The sequence below is a fragment of the Armigeres subalbatus genome, unplaced genomic scaffold, assembly GCF_024139115.2.
Source record: "Armigeres subalbatus isolate Guangzhou_Male unplaced genomic scaffold, GZ_Asu_2 Contig1857, whole genome shotgun sequence".
Lineage (NCBI taxonomy): Eukaryota > Metazoa > Arthropoda > Insecta > Diptera > Culicidae > Armigeres > Armigeres subalbatus.
The window spans coordinates 112,952-132,576 of record NW_026942680.1 but is presented as its reverse complement, the minus strand read 5'-3'; the positions used below and the strand labels follow the sequence as shown (position 1 = coordinate 132,576).

Sequence of the window (19,625 nt, the reverse complement as noted above, 5' to 3'; positions counted from 1 at the left end):
GGTATATGTGGGACGAAGTTGACGGAACGATTGGTTCGACGAAGAGTGTGGACAGATTCTGGAGGAGAAGGACGCAGCGTGGGCGGTCGCGCTGCTGCAAGGTACCCGAGAACGTGGAACGTTATAGACTGAAGCGGAGACAGCAGACCCACCTTTTTCAGCAAAACAAACGCCGCCTGGAAGAAGCGGAGTGCGAGGAGTTGGAACAGCTGTGCCGTTCTCAAGAAACACACAAGTTCTACCAGAAGCTCAACGCATCCCGCAAAGGCTTCGTGCCACGAGCCGAAATGTGCCGGGATAAGGATGGGAGCATCTTGACGGACGAACGTGTGGTGATCGAAAGGTGGAAGCAGCACTACGAGGAACATTTGAATGGCGCTGAGAGTGCAGGCAGTGAAAGTCCAGGCAGCGTAGGAGATGACTACGTCGGTTCGGCGGACGATGGAAGCCAACCAGCCCCACCCTTGAGGGTAGTTAAGGATGCCATCCAACAGCTAAAGACCAATAAAGCAGCTGGTAAGGATGGTATCGGAGCTGAGCTCATAAAGATGGGCCCGGAAAAGCTAGCCACTTGGCTGCACAAACTGATTGTCAGAATCTGGGGAACTGAACAGTAGACCTCTTCATGTTTTCAGAAAGTATCAAAAATTCAACCGGTCAACCCAGGATCACAATTCTTATGCTAAAATAAGTCTCCTGTCAAATTTTCATCTAATTCGGATAAAATTTCGACGTGGCTCAAGTCGATTTAGTGTTTTTGGGCTATTTTCGAGAGATATAAACATCGAAAACTATCGCAACAACCTCTAAACGGAAGCTTTTGGTGTGTTTAACAAATCTTGTGAACATTGCGATTCGTTCCGTTCACGTTTTGTCCATGTTAAAGTGATTTTCTAAAAGCTCGAAAATGTGCATAAAAATACTGTTTCCCCCAAAAGTCGTTGTTCTACAAAATTCTTGAATTTATGACAAATGATTGCTAATTTATTATATTTTTATTCCTCTTTTTTCTCTGGAAATTTGAGTAATATAATTGTCAATGTACGATTTACCGTTAAATTCTTAAAAATCAAAAGCTGAACATTTGTCATAAATTTGCACGTTAGGATTTCTTCAAACAAGTTGTTCGAACAAAACATAAATCAAATCATATAATATTTGATGCTTACAACAAACAACTTCTAAATTTTGTTAATTTCACCATATGTCTGCATGCTTTTAATATTGAGTGCATCGTAGTAACAAGAGAAATCGAAGCTTCTTTGTTTGAACAACTTGTTTGAAGAAATCTCAGCGTGCAAATTTATAACAAATGTTCAGCTTCTGATTTTTAAGAATTTAACGGTAAATCGCACATTGGCAATTATATTACTCAACTTTCCAGGGAAAAAAGAGGAATAATATTATAATAAATTAACAATCATTTGTCATAAATTCAAGAATTTTGTAGAACAACGACTTTTGGGGGAAACAGCATTTTTATGCACTTAAAAGCTTGAAAATCACTTTAACATGGACAAATCGTGAATGGAACGAATCGCAATGTTCACAAGACTTGTAGAGCATACCAAAAGCTTCCGTATAGAGGTTGTTACGATAGTTTTCGACGTTTATATCTCTTGTTAGAATTTTTCCAAAATTGAAAACAGCCCAAAAACACTAAATCGACTTGAGCCACCTCGAAATGTTATCCAAATTAGCTGAAAGTTTGACAGGAGACTTATTTTAGCAGAAGAATTGTGATTCTGGGCTGACCGGTTGAATTTTTGATACTTTTTGAAAACATGAAGAGGTCTACTGAACAGCTACCGGAGGAGTGGAAGGAAGGGGTTATATGCCCCATCTACAAGAAAGGCGACAAGCTGGAGTGTAAGAACTTTCGATCGGCCTCGAATCGTGTATTGTGGCGTCAAATTGTTGATTGTTTAGTTGTAAACTAAATAAATGAAAAAATGTGTTCAATTGTACCAACTGCAAACAGTTGGGGCAAACTGCCGAGTTTTGCGACAACAAGCCCCGTTGTGGCAAATGTATTGAAAAGCATAGAGACGAGTCCGGCCAGCAGCAAGTTACAAAGTGCGCTTATTGTGGCAAAGATGCTCCCCATGTTTGCAAGAATGCCCGGGGTACAAAAAGCGCACCCAAAAAGTGAAGTGCTCGTTGGTACAGCGCTCCAAGCAGTCGTATGGGGAAATGGTTATGTCGCAAGGCACATCCGCCACAACCACCGCCACGGCTGCTATTTCAGCTGCCGTTCGAGTAAGTGATTACTTCGATTCCGTTGCCATTGATGGATTGGACTCCGACGTAGCTGATATGGATGATTCTTCGGAGGTACACGTGCCCGAAAAGAGGAAGGCACCGTCTTCCCCGGGATCGCACCGTAAGAGAACAAAAGTCGTCCACAAAAGCTTGCCAAAATCTGAAGGTAATGGGGGATTATTTAAAATACCGAAGCAACCTGTCTTCACTGCTCCTTTAGATCCTAGTTGCAGCAAGACATTCCCGACATTGCCAAAAACCGATGTTTCCAAGAAACATCCGACTAGGAGAATCAATTAAAGAAAAATGCAATTCACACTTCCAGAAAAAGTATTCCGTCCAAGCGAGGATTGATCTCCTTTAAGGATCTTGTGAACCGTTTTTTGAATTTTTTCAATATTCCGAATTCATTGAGGCCAAGCATTGACCTCTTTATAACAACAGTTGAAAGTTATCTGAAGCAATTGACTGTTTCATGGCCCATTTTTGCAGAAATTGTATCTTTCGATGGATAATACGGCCATTACACAAGATACAATCACTGTGCCGCAGTGGAACTGTCATAGTCTGATAAATTAGACGTGTTCAAGTTTTTAATTCGCAATTCCGATTGAAATATTTTTGCACTCTGTGAAACATGGCTTTCTTCTGAAGATTAAATCAACTTCCACGATTTTAACATTATTCGCCAAGATCGGAATGATCATTATGGTGGCGTTCTTTTGGGGAAAAAATGTCACACTTTCTACAGAATTCCCATTCCGACTGTTAATGGTTTAGAAATTGTCGCATGCCAAGTAAATGTAACTAGAATAAAGACCTTTGCATAGTTTGAAATCATGGTTTGAACCAAATAGCAGGCATGTTACAACTGCGAACTTTAGTTTATAAGGAAGCTTAGCCTGCCAAAGCCGTCTACTAATTGCATGCCTGAAACGGTGAATAAACCTATAGAAAAGCAAATTTGTTTTATTATTCATCTTATCGCATTAGATTAGTAACACGAAACGTGTGAAAATCATGTAAATGTTCCTAGCGGACACCAGTAGAACATGACTGCATTTACAAGTTCAAACCACGATACATTTTAGTTCAAACCGTGATCAATTTTTACTTTATCCAGTATTTTGCGCACGATAATGGCGGCCGAATGAGTGCCTTTTTGACATTCAAGATGTAGAAAATATTTACATACAGTCACTCTCAAAATTGAGCGTACAGCATGGATTTGACGAATATATTCGAAAATTTCAAAGGAAATTTAATTGTTGGCTCGGTTGTTTTTAATGCATTTCAATATTCATCCCTTCCTTCAATGTATGCGTACATAAAATGGTTGAAATTTTTTCTCTAAAGTTCATTTATTTGAAAATAATCTCAAAATACGCCTATTAGATGTGACAAAATTGAGCGTACAGCTAATGTTTTTCTATAAAATGTCTTATTATAAACACGATTAATGTATTTTAATATTGTTTTTTCATGATTATATTTATAATAATAAACATCCGCTACTTAAACATTCAATGTTTTGAAATTAAACCATGTTTTGGTCAAAATGGCGACCAAGTAAGATGTATAAACAATGCTATTTAACAATTCAATGCTGCTGGGCAAATTTAAGATATGGATTTCACCGGCATCGTATCTTATATATGATAGATAATCGAAATCGAGCGAGACATACGGTAAATTTGGGAAAATTCAGTCGGTAAATGATGAAAACAGCTGTAAAGATACAGAGAAAACGACAAATGTTGGGAATGGCATATTTCAAATCAAGTATAACTTTATTTAAAAGTCGATGTATAGGTAGCTTATAAGCTCAGGACACTCATTAATAATAATATTAATAAAAGAGCAGCACACGGATACATTATATGATGTAATTTTATATTTGAAGACTCAGGTACTGTAGGAACAAATTTGGTTGAATCATTTAAATTCACCAAGATATCATTAAATAAGCTGCCGAACTCTTAAAAAAGTTTATTTTTACTCGCCACATGGAAATCATCTAATTGTATCCCTTATGATAACAGATCGTGGAGTTTAATTCAAATTTAATTATGAAATTACAATTTTAGGCCATCTTTTCAATATTCAACCAGAAGTGCTCTACGTGGTTGAAAAGCTGTTTTTATGTTCGGTACCTTAACATGCACCTTGTACTTTTAGAATTTGGCTGTGAATGATTGGATTCAATAATATTACTCTTAATGATAGACCTGAGACAATAATTGAGCTTAAAAACAAATTTAAGTTAAAGACATTCTAAATTTGAATTATGTCATCTTCTTATATATAAAAATGAAATGGTCTGTGTTCGTATCCGCATAACTCGAAAACGGCTGGATGGATGTACTTCATCCCTTCAGCAAATATGTTCGTTATCGTTTCCGACGGGTTTATATGATATTTCCTCATGCAAAAATCACGAATAAGGTTGACCAAATCGTGAAAAACTAAAATTAAGAACCGTATGGAAATTTCGCATGGGTAGTTCACAACGCACATTTTCGCCTACTATGCAGGACAACGTCTGCCGGGTCGACTAGTTCCTAACATTTGTCGTTTTCTCTGTATGTTCACATCTGTTTTCATCATTTAGGGTAAGACGGTATAATATGCCCCCCTAAGGCAACTCCTTGATAACTTTTTACTTTTCAACGCAATTTATGCAAACTTTATGTTATTTGGTAGTCCAGGAAGTCGCAAATGCATTGCCCGTGAGTAGTCATATAAAAATATTACAAATAACACGTAATTAAGCTTTTTTGAATAGTCGCGAAAAAATGGATTTTAACAAGTGCCTGGGCAATACGCCCCACCTTAGCCAAAGACGTTTCATAGCCCTTCATTAGTATTTTATCAATCCCATAATGAAAAGGTTACAAATCCTTATGCGCTTGACATTAAAAAACCAACATAGGTCCATTTAAGCAGGTGTGAATTACATTTTAATATTTTCCATACAATTTGGAAGTAACTGCTGCAGGCTCGCTGCGCTTGTGTCCAGTTGGTAAGGGCATATCGTCCTGCCTACACTGGGGCGTTTTGACCAGTGAAACATGTTTTCGAAAATCGTTACATTTTTGAAGATAGAAGCAATTTTATATCATATTAACCACTGAGCAAAGTTATTTTGTTGCCCAGCTGAGTGTTCCAGTGCAAGTTTTGTGGACAGTATGCCAGAGTCGCTCCAGAATGTTGAGCTAACAAACATAAAAAGTTACATCAAAACTGTAACTTTTTGTATTTTGCTATTTTTTTCATTGTGTAATACAAAAATACTTCCACATTCACATAGTATGATGGGTTTACAAATACTTATAGGTACCAACTGATTTTGACCCTTAATTAGTTATAGTTTTCTAGAAATCAAAGGGGGGCGTTTTGGCCAGGTGGGGCGCATTATACCGTCTTACCCTACCGACTGAATTTCCCAAATTAATCGTATGTCTCGCTCGATTTCGATTATCTATCATATATAAGATACGATGCCGGTGAAACATACAAATTAAAGCATCTATTTTACCCAGCAGCATTGAATTGTTAAATAGCATTGTTTATACATCTTACTTGTTCGATATTTTGATTAAAACATGGTTTAATTTCAAAACATTGAATGTTTAACTAGCGGATGTTTATTATTATAAATATAATCATGAGAAAACAATATTAAAATACATTAATCGTGTTTATAATAAGAAATTTTATAGAAAAAACTTCGCTGTACGCTCAATTTTGTCACATCTAATAGGCGTATTTTGAGATTATTTTCAAATAAATGAACTTTAGAGAGAAAATTTCAACAATTTTATGTACGCATACATTGAAGGAAGGGATGAATATTGAAATGCATTAAAAAACCCGAGCCAACCATTTAATTTCCTTTGAAATTTTCGAATGTAGTCAACTAATCCATACTGTACGCTCAATTTTGAGAGTGACTGTATTTCAATCACAGTAGGCCTTAATTTATTGAAAAATATTGGCATTCATCCGCTATCAACAAACAAACAAAAGTCAAATAATTCTTCTACACTCAGGCAAATTCTCTTTCGAATATCATAATTCTGCCTTTTGGAAATTTGCCACAAGTTATTGCTTTGAAATTCAAAAGGATTCATTATGAAATAAATTTTCATGGTCAATACAAAACATAATATTTTCTTAAGGCACATTTATGAATTCACTATGAGGACTTATGAACGCTGTACGCGAACGAACGCTGAACGCTGTGGGGAGATTTTCGGGGTCTTTTGAGCCTCACACACCTCCGTAATCCACCGTAACAGTGGACATGAATATATCTATAACATAACCTTATGAAGTACAGCAGTATCATTTAGAGGCCATAATCACGCCTTATGGAATTCCTAATTTCTATAAAGATTTTTAAATATTTCATAATGTAGATTTATGAATTCATTATTGCATTCAACCATACATTAATCAATTCATAATGCTGTATTATGAATTCCTAATCCGCATATAATGAAAATTTTCATGAGGGACTTATGTATCAACCATTTTCAACAATTTTGTAGATTCATAACTTTGACCATATGAATTTCGTATGTTCATTTGCCTGAGTGTAGGTTATTCAAGGATTTGGTATATTTCTGGTGGATTTTTTTGTAATACTTAATTAGGTTCTGCAGCATGACGTCACGAATGAATTCGGTCCTCGTCAAATGAACTTTTTTGACAGTTCAGTAGTACTTTCCACTGACTCCGACCAAGTTCGAGTTCGTGATTGGTTGGCTGTCTCCGAGTCCAACGCGAAGTACTACTAATCTGTCATCAGTTTGAGGTTAGATACAGACGCTGCAGAACCTAATATAATTTTATTTTCTAGGAATGAAGCCACAAAAAATTAACAAATCAATGATGATTAATCAGTATTTTTCTAATGGAAAGGAAATGTGCAACCGAGCTCCTGTGCGAGACGATAGCCAGGTAATTTCAGGCTGGGTTCACTACGCTGGATACATTAAAATAAACTTCGTTTGCTATTTTAACTATTTAAAACCGTTCCTCAATTGTACGATGATGTCAGTCGATTACAGATAAAAATGGCTTTCTTTTGATATGTTGATCTCACTTCGATGTCATGAAATGCGTCCTTTATGAGCTTTTGGAAATTGTGCCAAGGGGGGGGAATTTTGCGCCAATTCAGGACGTTTTTAATTCGTTTCATTTTACTATTTAAACAATATGTACGAAAGTTTAAATGAACTCTATAACTTCCAATATACCTAAATATGCCAATCATACTGTTTAAAGTTCAACTCCTGCCAATGAGATGGTAATGTCGACTGATTTGAAAATGGTTCAAACCATGATACGCTTTACACTAGTTCAAACCATGATTGGATACCCGCCATATAATTCCGCCACTGGATGTGTTGATTCCTTACCGAATTGATTCATAAAAGCGCACTAGAAGCTCAAAAACGACGCGCTCCAAGTACATCTGTCATAAGAAGGCCAGCCACTCCTGGATGGGATGATGAATGTACTAAGTTGTATTCTGAAAAATGTGATGCCTTCAAGGCTTTTCATAAACACGGAAGGTCGGAGTATTTTGAGGAGTACTTGAGGCTTGAAAGAAAGCTGCTCAAAAATCTTCTAAAGGCTAAAAAACGTAGCAACTGGCAACGTTTTGTCGAGGGACTATCGCGAGAGACCTCAATGACAGACAACACTTTGGAAAACGGCCCGCAGCATGCGGAACCGCATTTCCATATACGAGAGTGAAGAATACTCCAATCGATGGATATTCAATTTCCAAAAAAGGTCTGTCCAGATTTCGTACCAGCAGAACCGCAGTTTCGAGATTATTTTCCGATCCCGGTTCTTTGGTTGGACCATTCTGAATGCTGGAACTATCCATGTCTCTTCTTTCATCGAATAACTCTGCTCCGGGATGCGATAAGATCAAATCTTCTAAAAAACCTCCCAGATATCGCAAAAAGACAATTACTTGACCTGTACAACTGTTTCATGGAGTACAACATTGTGCCACCTGAATGGCGACAGGTCAAAGTAATAGCTATTAAAAAGCCTGGGAAACCAGCGTTTAATCACAATTCATACCGACCGATTGCCATGCTATCATGCATGAGAAAATTATTGGAGAAAATGATCCTTTGAAGAGTCGACCATTGGGTCGAATAAAATGCATTGCTTTCATATACTCAGTTTGGATTGAAAAGGCAAAGAAACAAACGATTGTTTAGCATTGCTTTCTTCAGATATACATACAACTGGTCTTTGCGCACAAGGAGCAATTGGCTTCAGTATTCTTGGATATTTGGATATATCGGGGCCCTCCTTAGCCTTGCGGTAAGACGCACAGCTACAACGCAAGACCATGCTGAGGGTGGCTGGGTTCGATTCCCGGTGCCGGTCTAGGCAATTTTCGGATTGGAAATTGTCTCGACTTCCCTGGGCATAAAAGTATCATCGTGTTAGCCTCATGATATACGAATGCAAAAATGGTAACCTGGCTTAGAAACCTCGCAGTTAATAACTGTGGAAGTGCTTAATGAACACTAAGCTACGAGGCGGCTCTGTCCCAGTGTGGGGATGTAATGCCAATAAGAAGAAGAAGAAGATTCTTGGATATTAAGGGCGCTTTTGATTCAGTTCCCATGTCAGACAATCTGTACAGTAATGGATTGCCCGTTATTTTGAATAATTTCTTGTACAATTTGTTGTCAGAAAAACAAAAGAAATTCACACTCGGCACTCTGACAACTTCCAGAACTAGTTACATGGGCCCCCAAGGTACATGTTTACGTCCCTTGCTTTATAATTTATATGTTAAAAATATTGACAATTGTTTGGAGTACAACGCACGCTCGGACAACTTGCAGATGATGCCGTGGTCTCTCTAAGAGGTCCATGTGCAGCTGTCTTGTAAGGACCATTGCAAAGTACCCTAAATAATCTGACTGTTTGGGCCATTTATTTACCTATACGGTAGGCAAATAGGATTAGATTAGGTACCTAGCGTAGTATAAATAGTGTAAGTTGCGATTGTTTTCTTCAAGTCGAGTCAAGTACGAGACACTGAAGACGACCACACAGTTGTGGTCGAAATACGTATCTGCAAAGATATCGAAATAATTGGTGGAATTAAATGGAGAGTACTTAACTCGTCTTAGACGGTTGAATACATTCCACTAAAAAGAGCTTAAAATATTTTTTCTGTTAGTTGGTTGTGTTTACTAGGAAGCGATAGCATGCTCAACTGAAACTTAAGCTGTTGAATGATGACATCAACCAATCTTTATCTTTTAAATACCTTGGGGTCGTGTTTGATTCTAAATGTACCTGAAAACTCCATTCTGAATATTTGATGGAGAAAGGCCGGAAAAGGATTCATTTTCTACGTTCCTTCTCCGGAACATGGTGGGGTGCTCACCCGGAAGACCTCATCAAACTCTATAGAATGACTATTTTCTTTGTTTTAGAGTATGGCTCCTTCTGCTTCCTCTCAGCAGCTGATTACCACCTGATCAAATTGGAACGAATTAAGTATCGTTGTTTGCGTATTGCCCTTGGTTGTTTGCATTCAACGCATAACATTTGCCTGGAGGTGCTTGCTGGAGTCACTCCTTTAAAGTACCGTTACTGGGAGCTCTCACCGCGCCATCACATTGCTGAACGCCGCCGTCGACTAGCACCAATTGCAAGGGAGTTCGTGGGGCAGTACCAGGCGGGTTTTATGGGCGAAAGCTCCTCCACGGACCAGGTTTTCGCCATTCGCCAAGTACTGCAGAAATGCCGCGAATACAACGTACGTGCCCACACATCATCTATTCATCGACTTCAAAGCCGCATATGATACAATCGATCGGGATCAGCTATGGCAGCTAATGCACGAACACGGATTTCCGGATAAACTGACACGGTTGATCAAAGCGACGATGGATCGGGTGATGTGCGTAGTTCGAGTTTCAGGGGCATTCTCGAGTCCCTTCGAAACGCGCCGAGGGTTACGGGAAGGTGATGGTATTTCGTGTTTGCTATTCAACATCGCTTTGGAAGGGGTAATACGAAGAGCAGGGATTAACACGAGTGGTACAATTTTCAATAAGTCCGTCCAGCTGTTTTGCTTTGCCGACGACATAGATATTATGGCACGTAACTTTGAGAAGATGGAGGAAGCCTACATCAGACTGGAGAGGGAAGCTAAGCGGATCGGACTAGTCATCAACACGTCGAAGACAAAGTACATGATAGGAAGAGGTTCAAGAGAAGACGATGTGAACCACCCACCGCGAGTTTGCATCGGTGGTGACGAAATTGAGGCGGTAGAAGAGTGTGTGAACTTGGGCTCACTGGTGACTGCCGAAAATGATACCAGCAGAGAAATTCGGAGACGCATAGTGGCTGGAAATCGTACGTACTTTGGACTCCGCAAGACGCTCCGATCGAATAGAGTTCGCCGCCATACCAAACTGACAATCTACAAAACGCTCATTAGACTCATTAGACGATGCTCGTGGAGGACCAACGCGCACTTGGAGTATTCGAAGGGAAAGTGCTGCGTACCATCTATGGTGGGTTGCAGATGGCGGACGGTACGTGGAGGAGGCGAATGAACCACGAGTTTCATGAGCTGCTGGGAGAACCATCCATCGTTCACACCGCGAAAATCAGACGACTGCGGTGGGCCGGGCACGTAGCCGGAATGTCGGACAGTAACCCGGTGAAAATGGTTCTCGACAACGATCCGACGGGCACAAGAAGGCGAGGTGCGCTGCGGGCAAGGTGGATCGATCAGGTGGAAGATGACTTGTGGACCCTCCGTAGACTGCGTGGTTGGCGACGTGTAGCCATGGACCGATCCGAATGGAGAAGACTCTTATATACCGCACAGGCCACTTCGGCCTTAGTCTGAATAAATAATAAATACTGGGAGCTTTCACTTAGAATACTCGTCAAATGTGGAACAAGTAACACACTTGTCTTAGGTAGCTTCGATAAAATGCTTGAACCGACTTGTCGTTCAAGATTTCTTAGAGTCTATCTCAACTACATTTCTTCAGATCTTGGTCTTGCTACAACAGATATTTCACTGATGGTTCTCGCATCAACGGATCCAAAAACTTTAGGAACCGTGTTCGGTTTATGTTGCTGAGCTGGCAGTAATGACCTTCGCTTTGGGGATAATTTCCAGTATCAGTCCGTAGACCGTGATTTCATCTTCTCGGATAGTCTTAGTTCTATCGAGGCACTCTGGTCGATGAAACCTGTTAAGCACGCATCTTACTTTTTTCCAAACATAAGAGAGCAGATGCGTGTTTTGGTCGAAAGATCATTCAAGATTACCTTTGTTTGGGTCCCATCTCACTGCTCAATCTACGGCAATGAAAAGGCTGACTCGCTGGCAAAGGTGGGCGCACAGGAAGGTGAGGTTTATGATATACAATTCTCGAGCAACGAGTTTTTCCGTCAGAGTACTCTTCAAAGTTGCCAAAGGAATTGGACACACAATGAACTTGGACGGTGGCTTTTTTCCATAGTTCCAAAAGTTTCTGGGCGAGCGTAGTTCAGAGGACTTAAGTCGAGGCTTCATTCGCGTGATGTCAAGACATATGTCCAATCACTATTCACTAAACGCACATCTGTACAGAATAAACCTTGTCGATAGCAACTTATGTAGGTGCGGTACTGGTTACGATGACATCGATCACGTAGTTTGGTTCTGCTCGGAAAATGACGCCTCCAGAGGGCAATTATTGAATATCTTGTGGCCCGAGGTTAACAACCCTTCAGGGAAGTAAGAGGTGTGTTGGGAGATCGCGATGTGGATTATATGCAGGCCATCTATGCCTTTCTTTGCTCGGATGATATCAAAGTCAAATGCCCGTGTTTTTCTCCTTCTCAGATTTTTTTTCCGTTCGATTCTGTTTTTCCGTTCCGTGTACCACAAAGCCATCCGGAAGATGCTCCATGCCGAACAAAAATCGAGCACGACGCCACGTAAAACCGTTTTCAACGTCAGATGCCCGGATTAGCAGCTGGAATAACCTTAATCCAAATTCCTACCCAGTCCGTCCTTAATTAAGTAATTTATATCCTCCTCACCACGAGTCTACGTCCCCCTTCCCTACTAACTGTTAATGATAAGATGATACACATTGTAAAAATATCATACTTAAGAATAGCGGGTCCGCAAAGTGTCACACACGACCGAGCCTACCAAATAAATAAAATGGTTAGCAAAAAGAAGTGACTTGCTGGCTCTCCCAGGCTCTCCCATACTTGAATCCTAGATGTCTGAAACGTGAATTTGGCAGATTGGAACACCTAGTATTGTGTTCATCTTGACCAAAAACTAAACGATTTCTGAGGATTCCAAAACATCAATCGTATTCCCAATTTTTGCAAAATCGCAAAAAAAAGATAGAAAATTAATAGGGGGAATGACGGCTTTAGCTAGTTTAGTCCTATTATTGTCAGGGGGTTTTCTTTAACTAATTATGCTCAAATTTGGCCTAAACATTCTTTGCATATCAAAGAATATTGTGGTCAAATTTCATAAAATTTGGTCGACAAAAACCCTCCTGCCAATAATAGAACAAAACCTGCCAAAGCCGTCTTTCCCCCTATCTAATTTTCAACAGCTCTGTCGAAATATGAAAACTCTTGAAGTTTTATTGGAAGACAGGGAATCGATTTTAAAATTAAATTGACAAATATATCTCTGAATAACGAATTTTTGGATTAAAGTTGAGTAATAATCGTTTTGAAATGTAATCGTGAATTGTTTCCTGGTGCATTTGCTAGTAATTTGAGAATTACTACCCATAGGAAGCACGAAGAAAGCCAAAGGGATCGAGAAGTGGTTCAAGAAGGAGAGCCAAATGTGCAGTGGGTTAATGCGTAAAGGCATTCCACAACTCCCTCTCCACTCAACAATGAAGACATACCCTGCCAGGGTTGAAATATGTCAAAGTCAATGCAGTGAAATACATGGATCTCAGCATATTCTACGGTCAATCTCATCGCCGCCGTCGTGAGTGGGACTGGGGGATAGTCAAAAAATCATTCCAGCACCAACCATTCAATTTACCATTCAACCCAAAACAAGTCGCTCTGACAGGCTGCTCAGTTCGTGCGTTCGGGATGAATGTGAGTGGCCCATATAAACGCTTGGTGATTTGTTGTCATTTGCTGAAAGAATGTGTACATTTGACTGTGGTGAATTTCATATTTGTGGCGCATTGGGTGATGTGAGTTCTGTTGTTTACCTCTCTCCCTCTTCGGGAATGTGAGATCGATTTCAAGGAAGGAAGAAAATAAAAAAATTAAATAAAAAAACATCACCTTCATCGAGTGCTGCCGAATATTTGCAAGCCTGTACCCTGCATTCGTAGTAGGGGAGATCAGCCCGAATTGCGCCCCTTAAGTTTTTCGATATTTTCGCCAATAATATCAAGAATACCGAACCATTTCATCGTGCAGATGTAAAATTTACAAAACCAGCTACATTTCACAATGATCTCCTATTCAAAACCAAAATGTTTTTGTGACTTTCTAACGCATTCAAGATATGTTTCAAAACTGGCCTGGGGCCAAACGCCCGAATGATGACGTAGAATTACTCAATTGCATGTGAAATAGTGGTAAACGCATGGTTGATTGTTTTATCTTAATGGATTGAACGAGAAGGTAACGGGTGAGGTGAAATAATCGCAAATCGTAAAATTTAAGGGAAAATGAAGGGATTTTGCTAAATTCTATTGTACCTCGACAATGAATAACTAATATTGAATTATAATGGTAACATTCGTTCAGAAATCACGCTTAACTTTTCAAAAGGACATAAGTAACATTTTTTCATGATTTAATTTAAATATTGCAGTCAACAGACCAATATGAAAGCTTTTGATTGCAGTACTCTAATTGATTCATAAAAAAATGTAACTTAGGTGCTTTTGAAAAGTTAAGCGAGAAATGTCCTGCAATAGATCATATGAGTGAATTTACGAGTGGGGGCGTTTTGCACTGTTCTCCCCCATGCGCTATTTTTGAACAACGATCTGGCCATATGATGTTCGATTGACATCTCTAGTATACCGGGACGTCCGATTGCCAGCAAGGAAGTCGCATCGAGAGCAGTCAGACAGCAAGGAGAGCGTCAGAAAATAGCCGATTAATTCATCCGCTAGCACATCGCCATACCCATTTTCGTTTATAAATGAAGGTACATAATTAAATATTCTATAGCTTTTGTCAAAATCTTTCAACGTTTCTAACCCCTTGGGACCCGGAACTAAAAGAGGCTTTTGGTGCTCTCATTAAAAGGTAATCAATATGCTATAAATATCCCAAATGAGCGCTAAATCAAGCAAATAGAAATCAGGTGAAACAGAATTCTGTGATTTCCACTGGAACACATGTTATGTGCACTACACAAATTTCTTTCCAGCGAATTCCTGATGAAAATATAAAACAATTTTTTTTGAATCGTTTAAAGTTCATGCTGTATCATTTGACCTTCTAGAATTTTATTTTATGGTTAAAAAGACTTTAAATATTGCATGCTCCTGCACAAGATATCTAAGCTACGTCCATGCATACACGGACATCACCTCGTTTCATCGAGTTGAGTCGATTGATATTAACCATAATTGGGACTGGAAGCTCCTATCAAAATTCATACATGGAGTGGTACACCTTGGTATACAAAAATAATGGAGTAAATCTATGAGTAGGATGATGCGACGCCATTCGCATAAGGTGAGAATCTGAATTTGGAATTTGAGGTCGAGCAGATTGAAAAGATTCATAATAAACAATTCTTGAACCACTTCACTCGTAAAATAAATCTTATAGAAAACGTGTGAAAGTCTAATTATGGTAATTTGGAAGCTATTTAACCCATTTTATGAAAACTATTCATAATCAGGAATCATTCAATATTATAAATTATTTCCACGTAAATAAAAACTAAGATCAATAAATCATCAATACTCACGACAGATTCCGTGCTGGCGTCTGCAGGTGGTAGGCTCCGTTGTGCCGCAGGACGTACTCTGTCCAGTAGATCGCCGTCTCTAGAGGAGTCGTCCGAGTGTCCTTTAACAGTGTTTGTCGTCGTCTAAAATTAAAATTTATTATTAACATGGCTTTAGATTCACACCATAATCATAGCAATTAAACAGCAGCTCACTTGGCTTCATTGCGGAACTTGGGATCGTGTATCACCCGGTGAATCGCTCGCACCAACTTCTCGCTCGTCAACGTTTCCAGATCCAGCTGGAGCGCGTAGCCGTCGGTTTCCGCCTTGGCGGCGTTGGCATCGTGATCGCAGAATACCGGCATCGTCACCACCGGGACACCATGGTACACCGTTTCGAACATACTGAGCAGGCCGCCGTGCGTCACAAAGGCGCGTAGCTTCCGATGGCCCAAAATGTCCTGCTGCGGCAACCAACGACCCAACTTTACGTTCGGTGGGAGATCGTTCAGTACGGACGAGCTGGACTCGTACTTCCACAGCACTCGGTAGGGTAAATGAGAAAAGGTTTGGATTAACAACTTCCTCAAGTGGTCCGGCATGTTGGCGGCCTTCACCGACGAACCCATAGAGACGTAGATGAAACCGGACTCACCGGCACCGGCGATGAAGTCCTCCAGATCCTTGGGCAGCGGCCCAGCCGGTTTGCAGTGAATGCACGCGATCTCGGCAATGTTCGGCAGCAAAGGTCGAGGGTACGTCACGGTGGCGTGACCATTCTGCAGAATGAAGCTAACATTCCGCGAGAGGTCCCACACGTGCGGAATGTCCGCCCCAAGGTGACGCCTCACAATTGCCTGCAGAATCGTCATACTCGCCTGCGAATGTAAGCAGAAGAGGAAGAAATGGTTAATTGAAATATTATGACAATGTAATGAAACGGGCCTTGGACCTTGCCAATGGGAAGACCCCGCAAGAAAGAGTGATTACTCGGCTGATTGATTCATCAGCGCAGCTCTCGATAAGTGGTTCAAGTTTAACGATGCTAGAAGGTGGAAAAAGACTCGCCGATTTGGAGAGACGGCTGCAGCGCAAAATATGGTCATTATGCGTGCGTAAATTGTGGATTTTAAATCTCGTTAATCACGATGTGGTGTGTTGGCCACGATGGCGACCGACTGACCAAGTGGTGTACAGTACGATGTGTAGCTTTGACAGGTGGTGCTGGAAGGCGGGAGCTATGACGGAGTATGCTTTGGTGATGGGCGATGGTGGGATGGGATTGTGGTCTAGCAATGGACGAATAATGAACTGAGTTTTGTGGCTAGAATGTTATTATTAGCATGTTGATTAGATTTCGCCATATTTACCTGTTTGGAACATGAGGATACAGTGGTGAACGAGTTTTAGTGGCAAGGTTTGTGGTATTCAATGGTGTTAATAGCGGACGTTTTTATTACGAATGGAAAGGTTAAAACTGATTCGTTTTAAGTAAAATCATTATTAAATTTTTATCTGACTTTCTCAGATTATAGACCTAGTTTTGAGACTATATAAAATTAAAATTTTCTAGAGCCATCAAACCATTTCCAGATTTTTCCTATTTTCCCGTGATGGGCACCGCCGAGTTTCCACAAATATGATTTTTGCCGAGATCTCCAGGCTGCTGACAACTTATTGCTTAGCTCATTGGCAGATCGTAGCGATGATGCCCTGGGCACATTTTTTTTTATATTGCTGTTCAATGATAACAGCGGGCTATGTCTTTTCGTGATGATGACACAAGCTCGGAGATCTCAGTAAAAGTGACGTTTTGTTTCTTGAAAAAAAAAACACAAAACCGACCGAAGTTCAGTTCAAAAATTTACTGAGTTACAAGCGGTGCCCAACTTTGCAGAGCTCGAAAAAGAAAAACTTAGTGTCTCAGTAAAGAATTTTTTTAGGAATCTCTTCGGTATGTTTATCTAAATAAAGAAATAAAAGACAAAAACATTGAATTGGTTAATTGATCAAAATTAATTTTAAACATGATTGTAAAAAAATCGGGTTACCAGTGATAAGAATCAATCTCATTTAAATAATATCATCAGCCTTTAAATCCTACTGTTAAAGAATGACATATAATGGATTCATTTGGGTAATTCTAAAATGAATCTCTTATCGCAAGGCATTCTTCTATCCATTGAATTATTTTTTAACTATCAACTGGTATTTTGACCAGAATTTCGATAGAATACGAAGCATGAGTCCTGATCGTGATTTTGACAGAAACCTGGAAATCGTTCCGAAATCTTGTTAAACGATCTTTCGAATTCTAGACAAGAACTACGAAAGAATCCTGATCAAATTCCAAACAGGATGCCGACATAATCTTGAAAAGAGTTCCGACAGTATCCTGACAAGGATTCAAAATAATCCTGAGCAGGACTCCGATAGACAACGACAGAATCCCGAGCATGATTCCGACAGACTCTTGAACGGAATTCGGACATAATCCTGAACGAAATTCTAATAGAATCCTTAACATTCTTCCAAATTCTTGTCAAATTGCCGATACAATCGTGATTGGAGTTTCGACAGAAAACTGAGCAGGATGCCTTTGAGATCTTTTGCAAGATTCTGGTAGAATTCAGATCAGGATTTCGATATAATCGTGAAAAAGATTCCACCAGAATTCTGAGCATAATTTTCAACAGCAACATGAGCAGGGTTCTGACAGAATATTTAGCCCATTCTCGAGGAGAACCATCGGGAATTTATGAAGGGAATCTTGAAGAATTCCTGCGGAAATTCACTAAGGAAAACCTTACTCTGAGATTTTTTTCGGGAATTCCTTTGAGAATTCCTTCGGAGGTTCTTGCGGGAATTCCTTCTGAAATTTCTCCGGGAACTCCTCTGAGTATTTCATTCCTCTGGGAATTTCTTCATGAATTCCTCCGGTAATTTATTTGGGAATTTTTCGGGAGTTCATCCGGGAAATCCATCGGGAATACCTCTAAGAATTCATTCAGGAATTTCTCTGGGAATTTCTCAGGAAATTCTTCTGTGAATTCTCGGAAATTCTTTAGGGAATTCTTTCGAAAATTCTTTCTGAAAATTATTCAGAGAATTCCTCTGGAAATTTCTTCGCATTCCCTAGAAAATTGCTCCAAGATTTCCTCCGACAATTCCACAAGGAATTCCATAGAAAATTGCTCCAAGATTTCCTCCTGGAAATCCTCTGCGAGTTCCTCCAAGAATTCTTTCGGGAAGTATTCGGGGAATTCCTTCGTGAATTCTTTAAGAGATTTTCTCGGGACATTCCCTCGGCAATTGCTCCGAAAATGCCTTCGGCGATTCTTCCGGGCATTCCTTGTAAAATTCCTCCGGCAAATCCTTTGGGAAATCTTTGGGGAATTCATTTGGGATTTTCGTTGGGGATTTTTATTCCGAAAATCCCTAGGGAGAACCTTGGGGAATATCTTTAGGGAATTCTTCCAAGAGAATTCACGAGGAAATTCATTAGGAAAAACCTTCCTCTGAGGATTTTTTCGGGTATTCCTCAGCGAATTCCTTCGGGAATTCCTTTGTGGATTCTTCCGAAATTCCTTCGAGGATTTTTTGGGAATTCCTTAGGAAATATCTTTGGGAGTTCATTTGTGAAACTTTTTTTTGTTAATTCCTCTGGTAATCCCCATGCGAATTCCTTCGGAAATTCCTGCACGATTTTTGACGTAAACTACGTCTAAGGGGAAGACTCGGATACAGGGTGACAAATGAAAATTTCCAAATTCGAGACCGTCACGAAATCATGTAAGATTTTGAACTTTAATAGCGCCTTCATCTTCCGATGGATTTTTGAGATTTATATATCAATCGACTCGAAAATTCTCTACCAATTTGTCAATTATATTGAACCTTTGGGTTATGAACGTGAAAATAGGGTATCGGATCATTTTGGCAGCACCCTCTTTTTTTTCCGCAAGAGTCTCGTTTCGACCGTCGCCGTTCAGTGCGGTTGGCTTTTGGACTCTGCTTTTTGTGCGGTGTTTCGTACAAAAAGTAAAACAATGGAGCCGGACCAGTGACTGCGGTTGAAACAAATGTAACAAAAATGCGTAATGTAGTGCATGGTGTGTAAAAAGTGATGCAGATAGGGGCATGTTTGTGCAGGCATGAGACGATCAATTGTTATCAATCCCAATGCCCTTGCTAGTAATGCAATCATCGCAATGTCATTGCACAAACATGTTTATATTAGAAAAGGACTGTTGACTGGAAAAATGTTGAGCATTTTTTTTGCAAACTAAAAACTAATAAGGCCGTTACACATATTTATTAAAAATTATGGTCTACGCAAGGTCAAGGTCTACTGGTCTCCGCAAAGTCAAGGGGA

General features: G+C 39.8%; 1 protein-coding gene across 1 annotated transcript in view; it reads right to left on the bottom strand.

Moving 5' to 3' along the window:
- Positions 1-19,625, bottom strand: part of LOC134203455 (UDP-glucosyltransferase 2-like) — a 91,575-nt gene that overhangs the window by 3,910 nt on the left and 68,040 nt on the right. Inside the window, exons 4-5 of the mRNA XM_062678332.1 lie at positions 15,464-16,128; positions 15,269-15,391 (exon numbers count right to left, since the gene is read on the bottom strand). Of these exons, the coding sequence (XP_062534316.1) occupies positions 15,269-15,391; positions 15,464-16,128 (788 nt within the window). The remainder of the gene's footprint in view (positions 1-15,268; positions 15,392-15,463; positions 16,129-19,625) is intronic.